Source organism: Cydia amplana, chromosome 19, assembly GCF_948474715.1.
Source record: "Cydia amplana chromosome 19, ilCydAmpl1.1, whole genome shotgun sequence".
In the NCBI taxonomy this organism is placed as follows: Eukaryota; Metazoa; Arthropoda; class Insecta; order Lepidoptera; family Tortricidae; genus Cydia; species Cydia amplana.
Window position 1 is genome coordinate 7,156,944 of NC_086087.1, and position 17,317 is coordinate 7,174,260.

The 17,317-nt window shown below is 39.5% G+C and overlaps 1 protein-coding gene across 1 annotated transcript in view; it reads right to left on the reverse strand.

Moving 5' to 3' along the window:
* The window catches only part of LOC134656922 (very-long-chain 3-oxoacyl-CoA reductase-B), a 45,155-nt gene extending 30,527 nt beyond the window's left edge, over positions 1–14,628 (reverse strand). Inside the window, exon 1 of the mRNA XM_063512474.1 lies at positions 14,341–14,628. Within this exon, the coding sequence (XP_063368544.1) occupies positions 14,341–14,494 (154 nt within the window). The 5' untranslated portion in view covers positions 14,495–14,628. The remainder of the gene's footprint in view (positions 1–14,340) is intronic.
* Positions 14,629–17,317: the final 2,689 nt, after the last annotated feature.

A 17,317-nucleotide genomic window follows, 5' to 3' on the forward strand; every position in this document is an offset into this window, starting at 1 on the left:
TGAAGATGCAAATCATTACAAAAGAAAATACCGGCGCGGCACCGCAGAAATCTGCGGCGCCGCACGCCGCTCGGCGGCACCGCGCGCGGCGAAACTCACCGCTTTGCGGCACCGCGCGCGGCGCCGCGCACCGCTTTGCGACGCCGCAGCGCGGCACCGCAAAATTTTGCGTTGCGGCGGGCGTCGCCGCAGAGCGGTTTGCGGCGCCGCAGATTTCTGCGGTGCCGCGCCGCGCGGCGGCGGCGGCGCCGCACCGCTGACATGTGGCCGGGCCCTTACTCTTGAATCACTCTATCTATTAAAAAAAACCGCATCAAAATCTGTTGCGTAGTTTTAAAGATCTAAGCATACATAGGGACAGACAGACAGCGGGAAGCGACTTTGTTTTATACTATGTAGTGATAACGAATCATAATTATTGCTTGATATGCATCATGCTGTTTACTGATGCCGAAGATTATTTGAAACTCAATTCAAAATAGAAACACATACTATTTGTTATAGGTTAGTCGTAATAAAACTTCAATACAATATCCAATAGAAATCTCATAAAAAAATTGTGCCACATTTCTATTTTATTGCCTCAAAATCTTGATAAATACATTAAGCAGTTACGTTGATTTGAAATCCAAATTATAAGATTAAGTTAAATAGGTAATGTAAAAGTGGTTCCGTTATGTCTATGTCCATTTGAAATTCAAGTAAAGTACCTACCTAATAGTTGTAGTGATCTCACAAGTTCTACGTAATGGATGCCTTTAAGGCATCGTCACACAGGCGCGTTTTCCAGGCGGCGCGTGAACGGGGCGCGACGCTTTTACATATAAAACGCTCACGCCCCGCTCACGCGCCGCCTGGAAAACGTGCCTGTGTGACGAAGTCTTTAGTAATTCCCATAATACCTTAACGATCAATTTAAAATTAGTTTGGAATTGAGAAACCAATTATTTGGCATCCTACTGGGATTCAGAATAAGTAATGCGTGACATCCAATTTAGATACCAATTTATATAATTTTCAGATTCGAGCGTATTGGAGCTTAAATTACCTACGCTGATGCGGGGTTCTCTGTACGAGTATTTTTGGATATCCAATATCTTCAAAGTTTTTAGATTTTCCCATATTGTCCCATTAAAAATATACTCAAGATAATTTAACTTACATATACAATTTGAAGAAGCGCTGGTGGCCTAGCGGTAAGAGCGTGCGACTTTCAATCCGGAGGTCGCGGGTTCGAACCCCGGCTCGTACCAATGAGTTTTTCGGAACTTATGTACGAAATATCATTTGATATTCACCAGTCGCTTTTCGGTGAAGAAAAACATCGTGAGGAAACCGGACTAATCCCAACAAGGCCTAGTTTACCCTCTGGGTTGGAAGGTCAGATGGCAGTCGCTTTCAGAAAAACTAGTGCCTACGCCAATTACTGGGATTAGTTGCCAAGCGGACCACAGGCTCCCATGAGCCGTGGCAAAATGCCGGGACAACGCGAGGAAGATGATTATGATACAATTTGAACGAATAGTACGCAAAAGTTGACCCCAGTCCAGGTCTAGTTCTCCAGGTGTTCATTGAGCTAAACATACCGGACCCCGAAGTCTAGTTTATAAGCGAACTCTCCCGGTCGAGAAAACTTTAAATATCTCTAAAGTGCAAATAACGTTGCTAAGTTAAACAGAACGCATGGCAGCTCCGTTTGTGCCCAGATACCACAGAATGTTCACTGTTGAAATGCACGTGCCAGATATCGGTCCCGAGCGCACAATTATGATCCGGAGATAGTCCCCGCCAGGTGCAAAGACTATTGCGGTGCAGCACTACGGCTGCTATGGGAGCTAAGGTTAAGGGCTCATTCAGACGGCACGCGAACTTTTATACGATTTTAATTACATTACGAACCATGGAGGTTACATCAATTCAGCCGACCGATCAAATGACCCAATGTAATGAAACTCGCATGCGAATTCTCGCACCGTCTAAATGAGTCCTTAGGCAGTTTATTTCTAATATTTCTATGTTGCATGGACTGGCTAGCGGGCTATGTGAGGACAATAGCGTACACCAGCCGTGACAATCAGCCACAGAATTGTGAAAGCCAGCTTGTACCCTACCCGCACTTATTATTTTTGTGAGCAAAAGTGATAAAAAATACGTTTACAGTACATACTTTTCGTGCGTATGTCGAAACTTTAAAGTGCCATATGTACTGTAAAACGTTGTTCGATACACGTGCGAATAGGTAATTCGCAACTCGTTTCGATTTAAAACACTCCCTTCGGTCGTGTTTTAATTTATCGCCACTCGTTTCGAATTTCCTCTTTTTCGCACTTGTGTCGAAATAGTTATTTTCGCCTGTACTGGGAGGAAATAGGCTGACATCTCCGGCTTTCGAGAGGAAAGTTACATGAGAAATGTAACATTTCTTCATCCCAACTGCCGGTGAAACAAGTGAGACGCACAACGCCAATCGCATCTTTAAGGAGTTACGAAGAGCAGAGCTCTTTTGGAAACTTTTTGAGTTACGATCTAGATTACTTTTCAAATTGCGCTATTTCCAACCAAAGAGTACATTTAACTTTCACACCTTAGGAGATAAGCTGAACTACTTTTTATGTCTTTAGGTACTTGAAACTAATAAGTACATATAGGGTAAGTTAGTAAGGACTGATTGAATCTGATTTATGGGCCATTTTATTAAAAGTTGTCCCCCACACTTTTTTTAAAATTTGTGAATTTCTATGTTATATCTACTCAGAATCACGAGTTCTTTCTATTCTAATAGGAGAAAAAAAAGCGGCCAAGTGCGAGTCGGACTCGCCCATGAAGGGTTCCGTATTTAGGGGATTTATGACGTATTAAAAAAAACGACTTGCTAGATCTTGTTCAAACCAATTTTCGGTGGAAGTTTGCATGGAAATGTACATCATATATTTTTTTTAGTTTTATCATTCTCTTATTTTAGAAGTTACAGGGGGGGGGGGACACACATTTTACCACTTTGGAAGTGTCTCTCGCGCAAACTATTCAGTTTAGAAAAAAATGATATTAGAAACCTCAATATCATTTTTGAAGACCTATCCATAGATACCCCACACGTATGGGTTTGATGAAAAAAAATTTTTGAGTTTCAGTTGGGACCCTAAAAAGTGTCCCAAGGTTTTTTTCCCATTCCGTTACCATTTTTAGGGTTCCGTAGCCAAATGGCAAAAAACGGAACCCTTATAGATTCGTCATGTCTGTCTGTCAGTCTGTCTGTCCGTCTGTCTGTCCGTCCGTATGTCACAGCCACTTTTTCCGAAACTATAAGAACTATACTGTTGAAACTTGGTAAGTAGATGTATTCTGTGAACCGCATTAAGATTTTGACACAAAAATAGAAAAAAAAAACAATAAATTTTGGAGGTTCCCCATACTGTGAACTGAAACTCAAAATTTTTTTTTTCTTCAAACCCATATGTGTGGGGTATCTATGGATAGGTCTTCAAAAATGATATTGAGGTTTCTAATATCATTTTTTTCTAAACTGAATAGTTTGCGCGAGAGACACTTTCAAAGTGGTAAAATGTGTGTCCCCCCCTGTAACTTCTAAAATAAGAGAATGATAAAACTAAAAAAAAAATATATGATGTACATTACCATGCAAACTTCCACCGAAAATTGGTTTGAACGAGATCTAGTAAGTAGTTTTTTTTAATACGTCATAAATCCCCTGAATACGGAACCCTTCATGGGCGAGTCCGACTCGCACTTGGCCGCTTTTTTTCATAGACTTTGTATGGCGGTCACGGAATGGAAAGATCGAAAAATGTGTGTAATATAAATTTTTGAATAATTTTTTTCTATTAGGCTCAAAAGAGCTCATGATTAGGAGTTGAAAAAAAGTGTAGGGGACAACTTTAAATAAAATGGGCCTTATACGTATGTAGGTATCATTTATTTTTTCTTGCGCATTCATTACACTTTTCTTATTTTTTGTAAAACAAGGACCCCTAGCTACCTATCTTACTAATATTATAAAAGCGAAAGGAACTCTGTCTGTCTGTTACCCGTTCAACCTTAAACCGCTGAACCGAATGAGATGAAATTTGGATATGGTGTAACCGGCTAACTAGAGCGGTAGAAAATGAAACTAGGTTCATATAGTAAAACAATATAATATTAAAAATATGTACAATAAAATAAAGTAATTTTCGTCAGTACGTAAGCCTAAACAAATAAAATATCGTCACTGGCCTTAACGTTCTTGCATCCCGATCTTTGTCGAACCAAACGATCAATTCTGGCCGCGGGTGCTACCGCATCCGATGTCGTAGGCTCAGCAAGGTCCACGCAGAGAAAAACTTCAGCAGCAAATATCCATCAAAAGAAACAGCAACAGTAATAAGTACCTCTTCAGTTTTAAGGCAGAAGTAAAGGCTGCAACAATCGTACGTTCTTAGACGTCGGGTCGGAACCTAACCCAAGCCTCATTTCGTTACAGGAAACCAGTGACGTACAAATAAGACTTGGATTAGGTTTAATTTAAACATAAACAGAAACTTAATACTATATATACAATTATACAAATATTACCTGCATTAGTGGCAGCCTTCGTATATAGTTTTTAGTACAAATCATAAGCATCGAGTCTCATTTAATAAATAAAATCAAAGTTGTGCAATTTGCAACAGAATTCCAATTGAATATTGATGAGAAAAAACAAAAGACGGGCGAATGGCTTAGTTTTTATTTTACAAACGGCCAGTGCGCGCGGTGGCTGCACTATGCAGGTTTGCCATGTTACAATGGTATGGATATAGGTATGAGGCCCGAGGAATAAAAAGTATAGATTTTAGTGTTCGTACCCAAAGGGTAAAACCGGGACCCTATTACTAACTCCTCTGTCCGTCTGTCCGTCAGTCTGTCACAAGGCTGTATCTCATGAACCGAGAGAGATGATGTATTTCTGTTGCCGCTATAACAACAAATGTTAATAAGTACGGAACCTTCGGTGAGTGAGTCCGACTCGCACTTGTCCTGTTTATTTTTATCAATCATCATCATCCTTCGCAGACGACGTCGCGGGCAGAAGTTAGAGAAAGAGCTATAAACCACATTTACTCGAACAGTCACCATCCTGAGCAGCCAAGGTGCTCACAAATATCTAACCACACCTTTAGACAAGGGATTACGGTTACAGTTGATGTTTATATATAATTGAGCGCCTCCGCCGCTCCGATATATTTCATGTCTGTTCACACAACACAATGCAAAAGCATGCTATCATTGCAATAGGTGTAGGTGCAAAGTGCAACTAGAAAACATCTCACGGAAATGTTATTGCTATAGTGTGTACACTTATTCCCACGTCCATTAATATTAATGACAATGACACTGTAGGTACCAACTTGTTAGCTGATAATGGGTCACTGGTACAGCTGATGTCAGTCATGATATGTATTACACTTTTGTAATAAGGGGAAAAGTTTTGACGGCGACTGTACCATTTGAAAGTTACCTATACGGCTACCATCAGTTTGGCACTGACATAAACGCCATCGAGAACGTAATTTACTTTCTAGACATCTCGCTCGTACTCGCATATTAGTGCGAACGAGATGTATAGAAAGTGAATTACGTTCTCGATGGCGTTTATGTCAGTTTTGACACTGTCAGTGACTCATGGTACGGGCTCTATTGTAAAAAATACCATACAGTCTAAGGCCGCTTGTATGCGTCCGTTGTTTTCACCCGTTCACCAGACAATTGTCCGTGTTAGGCAACGTTTTTCTTTTTGGAGGTAGCTGTCGGTAGCAAAATACAAAACTGGACGTGGACACGGAACGTTGTTCGGTGAAATTAACGGACCTAGAGTCCGTCTTAGCTATCTTTGCACCGGCTTAAACAGAACAAAGTGGGGGAGGGTCATTACAAACGTCATATTTTTCCATTGCCACATATTTTGTGATTTTATACAAGCAACCTAATACTTTGTACATTATTTAGTTCAAAATTCCCTTAATAAAATAAAATTAAGTTTAAGATTTGTCAAGAGACCAACCTCCTGAGCAAGCCCAAGTCCTGTGTAACATTTACAATAACGTGAAAATGTTCATGATCGAAAATTAATAATCTTCAAAAAGTATCACGTCATCCTGTCCTATGACCGACAGTGTAATAAGAGATCTGAAGATGAACGTCCCATTTTTCAATTTTAAAGTTACGGCGTCCTAAGTTTCTTCAGGAAGCCAGCAAGAGTACTGGTGTAATTACTACTCTAAAGTAAAGTATAGCGGGAGTCTTTGATAGCTTAACGGAAACTTTGACAAAGCGGCGGATCCTGAGAATTTGTTCCGATCGCTTGCCGAGAGCAGGCTGGTCCAACTCTTAGCAAAGATTTTTTTATGTTGAGCTAAAAGCCACTTCTCGGAATAAAGTACTAATAAAAACCGGCCAAGAGCGTCCCTGGCCATGCTTAGTGTAGAGTTCCGTAGTTACCCGTCCGTCACAATAGGTTGCCAATTAGTAAGTATCATTTACAACCAAGCAAAAGGGGGTACCTTCGCAGCGCTCAGTAGTCTCTGTACCTCCGTCTTTTTACTAAGAGCCGTGGTTCTAAGCTTAAAGGAGGGAGGTGGGAAGGGGGGGGAAATTTCATCCCTCCTAAGCCCATCCATCCATCTAAAGGATACCTCCCTAGATTGGTTCTCGTTTGTTGGACAGGCAATAGGAATACAGCCGGGAAATCTTTGCGGTCATTTCCAATTCGCTTCGATTCTACTTCTTATGAGTATTGGGAAATCTCTTCAGAACTTTAACTTTTAACGAAATGAAGAAAACTAATTAAAATAAGTAAAGGAATTAATTAAAATGAGATGTTTAGCCAACGTGCCCAGGAGAGTTCATACACAAAAGGTGCTTGGGAATAAATATTTATTACCATATATTTTACAGACTTAAAACGAGGGTCTAGCCCGAACGTCTAAAAACGAATTTTCGTCTGTGTAATTATTTCAGCATTTTTGAGCGATAGAGAGGCAGATTGACGAACGAACGGACAAAGTGGTTAGCGATAGGCCTTCAGAACTTAATATAATAGTAAATAGGGTACAGTACAATGCGTCAACTCATGCACGAGATGGGCTATAGTCCCCACGCTAGCCCAATGTAATCCACATTGGGCTAGCGTGGGGACTTCACATACACCTTTTGAATTTCTTCGCAGATGTATATTATGCAGGTTTCCGCACGATGTTTTTCTTTACCGAAAAGCTAGTGGTAAAATATCACATGATACTTCGTAATATATAAGTTCCGAAAAACACATTCGTACGAACGTGGTACGAACACAAGCCACAGGCTTTGAACCCGCGATCTCCGGTTTGAAAGTCGGACGTCATATCCACTCGGCCACCACCGCTTTTCATGTAAACATGTTTAAAACAATAATTTTTCGTTGCTCAGTGCAAGGGGTGTTTTTATTGTGGTGTATCTACTGCTAATCAACAATAGTCGGTTTAAATTAAATGACTGCATCAAAAATACAATCCAATAGGTAAATACAGTACCTACTTAATCATCAGCGTGATGAGGCAGATAACCTCTTATATGCTACATTTAACTTGAACAAACAATGTCATCTAGAGGTTATGAACATGACCAGTTATACATCAGGTAGATGTCCTATCGGATAAACGTAATTAGCACGATATTTAAGCAGTTATAAAGTTTTGTTGTAATTAAATGAAGTATTATACAATTTGGCGCAACAATCAAACAATAATCTATACATATTATAAAACAAAGTCCCTCACCGCGTCTGTCTGTTTGTACCTATGTTCGCGATAAACTCGAAAACTACTGAACGGATGTCCATGCGGTTTTCACTTATCAATAGAGCGATTCTTGAGGAAGGTTTAGATATATAATTTATTAACGTTTACCCGTGCGAAGCCGGGGCGGGTCGCTAGTTTATTGCTAAGTAGGACACAATTTATATTACATAACATGATAGCATAAATAAAGCATTGCAAGCAGTTCTACTAGAAAAAGCATGCAATACTTATTTACGAGTATAATAATTAATAACAATCTAATCAAGTCTTCTAATTTCAGTGAATATATAGTTGCCAAGATTCCAATTAACTTGTAAAATAGTTAATTGAAATCTTGGCAACTTGATATTTGGTATATTTTAGGTAGTTTTATGTCATAAATAAATCATTATATTAAAAGATAACGAGTATATACGTATACTCATCTACAATTGAAAACAATTCCGGTATAGGCCGAATGGCGTCACAAACACTCGGTAAGTATATCTTGTTGATTGTAAGCAAATAAGTGGTTTCTTTGGCACATTTGTGGCCGGACCGGTCAATCTGACCTTCACATTGACTACGGTGGATATTTGCGTCAGTTGTTTTTAGGGTTCCGTACCCAAAGGGTAAAAACGGGACCATATTACTAAGACTCCACTGTCCGTCTGTCTGTCACCTGCCTGTATCTCATGAACCGTGATAGCTACCGTAAAATACCCTAATCTCGCCTGTCAAGCCAAACATCGCCTAAATTAAAAATATTAAATTTTCTACTAAAATTGGTATCAAACGTGGCATATTTAACTACCATATCTATTGGGAAATTTATTTGTGGCAACACTGCTGTTACTTTTTTGTGTCTACCTTCAGCCTGTTCACTTTTAGAGTGTCTTAAAGAGTGTTAGGTGTGACAAAGATTTTTTTGATCGTGAATACTTCTGTCTCCAGCGGCACATGTTTAACAGGTGAGTCAACAAAATACTTCAATCTATAATCGAAATTTAATGATCTTTCGCATGAAATAATTAGTTTTCACGTATCCCTCGTAATTAAAAAGTTATCTTGTAATATGTCACCTGAGAGGTCAAAACGCCATGTTCCTTCCAAATTTCGCCTACCCCTAGGGTTGTCACTTTAATGAAAAAAAAATAGGAACTCGTTGCGTTTTTTTTTGTATTTCAAAATGTGTTACGTACTGTACAAAAACATGACAAAAAAAACAATAAATAAAAGCAACTTAAAATTACAATTAAACTAAATACAAACTAAAAACTATTCTAAAATAAAGCTAAACTAAAATTAACCTAAATCTAAAAAAAAACGGCCAAGTGGGACTCGCCCATGAAGGGTTCCGTATTTAGGGGATTTATGACGTATTAAAAAAAACTACTTACTAGATCTCGTTCAAACCAATTTTCGGTGGAAGTTTGCATGGAAATGTACATCATATATATTTTTTAAGTTTTATCATTCTCTTATTTTAGAAGTTACAGGGGGGGGGACACACATTTTACCACTTTGGAAGTGTCTCTCGCGCAAACTATTCAGTTTTGAAAAAAATGGTATTAGAAACCTTAATATCATTTTTGAAGACCTATCCATAGATACCCCACACGTATGGGTTTGATGAAAAAAAAAATTTTTGAGTTTCAGTTTTAAGTATGGGGAACCCCCAAAATTTATTGTTTTTTTTTCTATTTTTGTGTGAAAATCTTAATGCGGTTCACAGAATACGTCTACTGACCAAGTTTCAACAGTATAGTTCTTATAGTTTCGGAAAAAAGTGGCTGTGACATACGGATGGACAGACGGACAGACAGACAAGACGAATCCATAACGGTCCTGGTTGACTAATTTCAGAATGGCCGATTCACGTGTTTATTGTGTTGTGTTCAGGTCATTCTGAAATTTTAACTGAGTCATGTCATGTGGTATTTTTGTTGACATTATTTTTTGAGTACCTAGGACCATGCGTTTGTAAATGGATTATACAAAGTTATTTTCTTGTGTCGTGGTATTTTACAAGATAACTTGAATCGTGATATAAAATATTTAGTTACTTATTGGGTCACTACAAACCTTTATTTTCGATCATGCACACTCAGTTGCAAAATTGCATGCAGCTTGATTTATCTATTTTTCACCTAACGCAAGCGGGATTTTTGTTAAGTAAGTACTTAATTAATATTACTCTTTAAATACATTTTGTGGTTGATTTTGAAATGATTTTTTTTTCTCATACCTATATGATTTATGACATGAAAACCAAAAACCCTCTTTAATTGCGACAGTTGGTTAAAAACATGATTTTTGACAACCCTGACTGAACGATCGTAGTAATATGTATGAAAACACGCTGGATGTCTTCCTATTTTCGCCTATGATGAAAATATGTGCGTAATAGGACCTTAATAACATCGGCGTACGATTCAATATAAATTACGTCAATCATACAGAGGGTAGAACATAATTTTAATGGAATGTGCCTATGTTCAGTCATGTTTGATAGGGTAGGCGAAATTAGGCAAAAAGATGAAACTTCGCCTATTGTCTTTGAGCTCCTTTTTTAGGTATAATTATACATACAATTGGGTTATTTTTAAATTAAATTTAGGTGTTATCATTATATATACCATACTAGTGATGACACAATAAACATGTACCCTAAGAGGAAACTTCAAAAATATGTCAAAAAGTAGGCGAAAATAGGGTGTTTTACGGTAGTCGAAATTTTTAAACATTATGTATTTCTGTTGCTCCTCTAACAACAAATCAATACTAAAAAGTACGGAACGCTCGGTGGGCGAGTCCGACCCACACTTGTCTGGTTTTTTTAATTATTTACTTTTAGACATTTTTTTACTTATATCAGGATACAACGTAAGGTGTGTATATGTATAGGGATGTATATGTTGACTTTTTCTACATGTCTTGGTAAGTATGTTAATCAAAAATGAAAGTTGATAAGCCGGTTCGTTTTACGTTTTTATGGAAATCAAAGTAAATGGGCGAGATTTTTGTTATTTTATTGATGAGGATAAACAAGTAAATGAAGTAAAGTAAATTACATCGATCAATTGATCACATGCTTGTAAAACCCAACCACAAACTTGCAATTTTTTGTTATAGGATTAAACTTTTAATATAACCTTATGACAGCCGAAGAGATCCGTGTTTTTTGTAAATATTTTTATAGGCAACTGAATAAAGCGACGCTGACGGCATCAATAATAAACAAGGAACAGCGCCAAACATAGACTAGGAATCCTCTAGACGGAGTTTAGAGCAATTATTTCATGAAACCGATGCTGCCAACAATACGAGGGTGCGGGGGGACGAGGTGAGCGAATCCCGTGCCGTGATTAGTCCGTTCATAGACACGGACCAATCACGGCACGGGATTGACTCGAAGATGGAGTAAAATACCGTATAAGTGGCAGACGGGGTAGCGTTACTATGCTCAGTCTAGAGGATGTCTTGTCTGTGGTGCCAAATGATGAACGTAATGAAAAGATAACCGTTTGATCTCAAATTAAAAAGGTGTCCACCGCTTATGCATATCCGCTGGAGCGGCAGCGAGCGGGTCATCACGATTTACCTAAACATGAACTAAAGATAGTAGGTACAGTCAACTGCAATAATATATTACGTTACACAACGAAGGCCGCGAAAGAATCTAACACGATCTTATTTGAGCTATAAGAGCGTGTCATATATTTTTGCGGCCTTCGAAGAGTAGGTAACAGATTATTGCAGGTGATTGTATAGTACCTTAGAGATAAGTATAATGTAATTTGAAAGCCCTTGTTTCGGGTTGGTAAGTTCATGAGGAGTAGTAGTTTAGCATGATATGGGCATGTTATGAGGAGGGATGAATGCCATATAGGCAAAAGAATGTTAGGGATGAATGTTGATGGACAGAGAGCGGATGGAAGACCCAAAAACCGACCAAGTACGAGTCGGACTCGCGCACGGAGGGTTCCGCACCATCAACAAAAAATAGAGCAAAACAAGCAAAAAAACGGTCACCCATCCAAGTACTGACCCCGCCCGACGTTGCTTAACTTCGGTCAAAAATCACGTTTGTTGTATGGGAGCCCCACTTAAATCTTTATTTTATTCTGTTTTTAGTATTTGTTGTTATAGCGGCAACAGAAATACATCATCTGTGAAAATTTCAACTGTCTAGCTACCACGGTTTGTGAGATACAGCCTGGTGACAGACGGACGGACGGACGGACGGACGGACAGCGGAGTCTTAGTAATAGGGTCCCGTTTTTACCCTTTGGGTACGGGACCCTAAAAACATGTTGTACCGACCCCACATAACTTCGGATAAGGGCAGAGCAGTAGGAAGAAGAAGTTCACGCTAAGCACGATGTTGAATATCTCAACTAGGTACTGATACTACTGATGTGCCGTCGGAAACTTTTAGAAATTACAAAATTTCCACATGGAAAAAAAAATCTCATATTTTAGTACCTATAGAAAATCGAAAATTTCCGTTTCCTAAATTAAAGTTTCCTGTTTCCTGTGAAATTTTCCTGAAATTTCCGAAAGCTTTTCTAACTTTGAAAAGTTTTCGCAACTTGCACATCTTTAGTCACAAAAGCTTGTTGGTAGATATGTCAGTGTCACCTATTACTGAATCGCGATTAGAAAGGGATTGAGATAGCTGTCAATCCATATTGATTTTGACGTAAGTGTATGGAAATCTGTTATTTCTAATCCCTTTCTGATCGCGGCATGATAATACCTAAGTAGGTCATAGACTAGGTAGGAAAGGAATGTAGAATATTTCAAGACAAAAAGACAAAAACTTCATCCAGTAACCGGTTGATCCAGGTCGGTAGATGAGTAGGGTATTGCCGTTCATGTACCTATATTTATAGCAAAAGAAGAATCGAACATTGAAACAAACCAATGTACGAAGGTACGAACCGAGAACTCTGAGGCCCCACGCGAAAAACGAGAATCCTAATTTCTTTATCAGCCTCTTTATCCCTCGAATATGCAAAAGCGATAGAGAGATAAACAACGAAATTTCGATTTTCGTTTTTCGACGAGTATAATTATGCGCTCAATGCTTTTGGTATGCGGTCGGGTTCGAAACTACCACGACATGACGCGGCGACGTCTGCAGTTGTCGTCTGCGGTCGCGACACGTCGCCGGGTTCCAGTTTGTACCTTAAACAGCCCTCAAGAGTCGCCTGAGCAAGAGAGTAAAGGCTTGGCCAAACACACAGCGCGACGCAGCGCCGCGTCCGCGCCGCGCGACCGCGGCACATGCTAACAGATTACCGACGTCAAATAGACTGCGTCCCGCCGGTATCACGCCCCGCTTCTGTCGCGCCCCGCGCCGCGCGGCCCCTTGCGTCCACGCGGCGCTTGCGCAGCGCTGCGCCGCGCGGACACGGCGGCCCGCGCGATGAGGGCGTGTTGAGAGTGCGATCCGCGCGCGCCCTGTTTGAACAGGCATCGCGTCGGCATCACGCGGCGCGGACGCGGCGCTGCGTCGCGCTGTGTGTTTGGCCAAGCCTTAACTGAGTATTCGTCTCGTTTTGCGCTCACCAGCACTTGGAATAACACTCCAGGTAAAACCCGACTGGAAAGTCAGGTTTCACGGGCTAGGTTAGGTAGGTACGAAGGCTATTTATAGTACCTATTTTATAGACTCGTATCTTATAATTTTGCAGGGATTCTTTCGTGAATAAGTAAGTTGGTACCTAACAGGTAAATTGACAGGTAAAACCTATGCTGGCGCCATCTGTAAACACTTTGCGCGGCCAACTCCTATCGACGAATGTCAACTAGGCACTTATAGTCTGTCAAGCCGGATATGTCAGTCAGTAGCAATGTAAAGCAAACTAAAGTATGGTATCCCTAGGAAACGAATAAAAAACAGCAATGTATATAGACAAGATTTGGTTGACCCAGTATATGTATTAGTTAGGTATCTATTAGCTTTCTTTGACTCATGAACTATAGCTGGTCAACCAAATCTTGTCAGTAAAAAAAGGCGCGAAATTCAAATTTTCTATGGGACGATATCCCTTCGCGCCTACATTTTTCAAATTTGCCGCCTTTTTCTACTGTCAAGATCTGGTTGACCAAGTATATTAATATTATCATGATAACATTATGATGTCACTACGGCTTATACAAAGTAGGTGTGCACTCAGCTCAGCTGCAGAGAAGTTGACCCCCCTGCAAACAAATTTCTATGCAGCAGACTGAACATAAGAAATCTCAGTCGAAATTATTTAATAGGCTTAATTTCTTAAAGGCTCGGACAAGCAATATAATAATATATTCATTCAGCATTCATAATTTCTCTTTTACTTTCTCCTTTTATGACCAAAATTCGCTCGAGAATACGTCCATATAGCGTACGTCAGAAGGACAGATGTACAGCGAAAAATAATCAGAACAGAATGACCAACACAATATCGAATTAAACAGTGTCATCGTTTTAGTATTAATGCCATGAAAAATATACAATAGCTAGTTTAAATCAATAGTTCAATATTCATCAACTTACGTGCCCATTTCCCTTTCGATTTAAAGTCCACTTTATTCACTGCTGGACCAATAACATAGGTGAAAATCACATTAAACAAGAACTTCACTAGCCATATCGCAAGCAACACCAAACCGATGATACCGATTTTGCTTAAAGCGTCCATTTGAGCCATTTTGCACGGAAACTACACAAAATTCCAGTATATTTTGTTAAATTGAGGTTATAAACGATGAAAGCGACCGCAACGCCGGTTGACACTGATCGCGCATGTGTACTGACGGTCAAAGAAAGTGGGCATGCGCGCAGCCGTTGGCGATAACACCGAAATGAGTGAACGATATACGGAAATAGCCGAGCCGCCGAGCGCTTCCGAAATGAAGCGAGAGGTTAATATATATTCTGTTTCATTCAGTCGCAGCGCGATGAGGGCTTCCCGGAGTTCCCGGTATTCCCAGCAAGTGGATTTACGAAATTACGAGTTACTTAATTTAATATCGCAATTTTGGTCAATCATGGCAAAATGATAGTAAAATAAGAGTGATGATTGTAAATAAACCAATACGTCGGGTGTATTTAATCATTTTGTTTTTACTGCAATACGTTAGTGTTTTCCAAGCGGCAGTAAAATAAAAAATACCTAGTACCTACTCTGTAGTAGTCTATATAGTCCCTGGTGCAGACTTAATTATACGGCAAATGATGATGATGGAATTTCCTTATTGCAGAACCAAACTTATTGCAGAAGCCTAAACAGGTGCTTGCATAAATTTATGATTGTATGGGACAAATCAGCCAAACCTTTTCATCCCGACCGTACCAAAAATCAAGGTGGCTCTCCTTCCTAAAATGATCTAAGGCTTCTAAGGACTCATTATGCTAAAAGGAATCTCATCGTCATCAAACGCCGTAATTCTGATAGCTGTAACATACATCATTGTATACTCTTCGTCGAGCTTGTGGTCGAAAGTAGGTCTACATTTTATTTTTTTTCTTCACATTATTTAGAAATAAATATGCCATGTGTATACTTTTTATAACGAGGAATAGTAGGGCTATTTCATGAGATTTTTATTTTTTGTGTATATATTAAAATAAGGAAAATTTTGGCATTTATTCCGAAAAAAATAAAATAGCAAATTTTTATTTTTCACATTTATCAAATTATTTATATGAAACCATATAAATTAAATACTAGAAATGAATTGAGCATCCTTGAGTTACATGAAAATGATACCAAACTTGACCAAATAGCAAAACTTTATTTTTTTCAAATTTCGGGGGGCAGGCCCCCTGAAGTCAAAATTTTGCATCAAAAATTCGATTGGCTCCCCTTCCTAAATCAATCTGTGAGTCAAAAGGAGCAACTCTGCAAAAGGAAATTTCATCATCATCATTTGCCGTAAATCGCACTTTTTTGTCGTGTGCGCCAGGGCCGCAGGGACTAATAAAGAAAGTTTGTGTCTCGTGCCTTTGAATCGTGCTTTCGCATCCTCAGGTCTATAAGTCTCTAAAGACAAGAGGTAAACAACAAGTAACAACTAGCTCCCTGGAAGTTGAAAAGCTAGAATCAGGAGTCAGAAGCATTTTAAAAAAAGCGGCCAAGTGCGAGTCGGACTCGCCCATGAAGGGTTCCGTATTTAGGCGATTTATGACGTATAAAAAAAACTACTTACTAGATCTCGTTCAAACCAATTTTCGGTGGAAGTTTACATGGTAATGTACATCATATATTTTTTTTAGTTTTATCATTCTCTTATTTTAGAAGTTACAGGGGGGGGGGGGGCACACATTTTACCACTTTGGAAGTGGCTCTCGCGCAAACTATTCAGTTTAGAAAAAAACGATATTAGAAACCTCAATATCATTTTTGAAGACCTATCCATAGACACCCCACACGTATGGGTTTGATGAAAAAAAAATTTTTGAGTTTCAGTTCAAAGTATGGGGAACCCCAAAAATTTTTTGTTTTTTTTTTCTATTTTTGTGTGAAAATCTTAATGCGGTTCACAGAATACATCTACTTACCAAGTTTCAACAGTATAGTTCTTATAGTTTCGGAGAAAAGTGGCTGTGACATACGGACGGACAGACAGACGGACAGACAGACAGACAGACAGACATGACGAATCTATAAGGGTTCCGTTTTTTGCCATTTGGCTACGGAACCCTAAAAACCGGCCAAGTGCGAGTCGGACTCGCGTTCCAAGGGTTCCATATAATATTAATAAGCATGATTATTGTTTTGTAAACAGAAACATAGGGCGTAACATAAGTGCCTACCTAGGTAATGTTAATTTTAGCACTGGTATTATTTGTAACTAACACAAAAGTGCTAATTTAGCACTAAAGTGAACTCTGTACCTACCAGGAAATTGAAATACGGTACCTTTGCACTCCTATTTACATGCTTCACTACATAGTATAAAACAAAGTCGCTTCCGCTGTCTGTCCCTATGTATGCTTAGATCTTTAAAACTACGCAACGGATTTTGATGCGGGTTTTTTTTAATAGATAGAGGATAGAGTGATTCAAGAGGAAGTTTTATGTACCTATAATTTGTTAACCCGTGCGAATCCGGGGCGGGTTGCTAGTGATTATATACCATTGGCCTTTGCGTCTATTGCAGACGATTTATGGTGCAAATCGGAGAGACAATGACCTCTCCAGACTTAACACCGCCTGGGACGGAATTAAGGAAACGCAGGGATGCCCAGCACCTGCATTACCCTCTCGGCTTCACTGTATTAACCCACAGGAAAGGCGAGCTAATACGTGTGGAGGCAGGTCGGCTGCAGGAATCTGCCGCTTATTTCAGGCCGGACCCTACTCACGCCTTACGGTAACTCCATTCCGGGATTTAATTTTGGAGTATCCTTCTCCTAGATGGATTGCAAGCCAATGCTAAGAGGTCCATCTCCCCTGTGACGAAACAGCTTTTTGCTTCGTTTGTGGACTTACTTAGTCGCCTCGTACGACACCCTTATCCCATGTGAG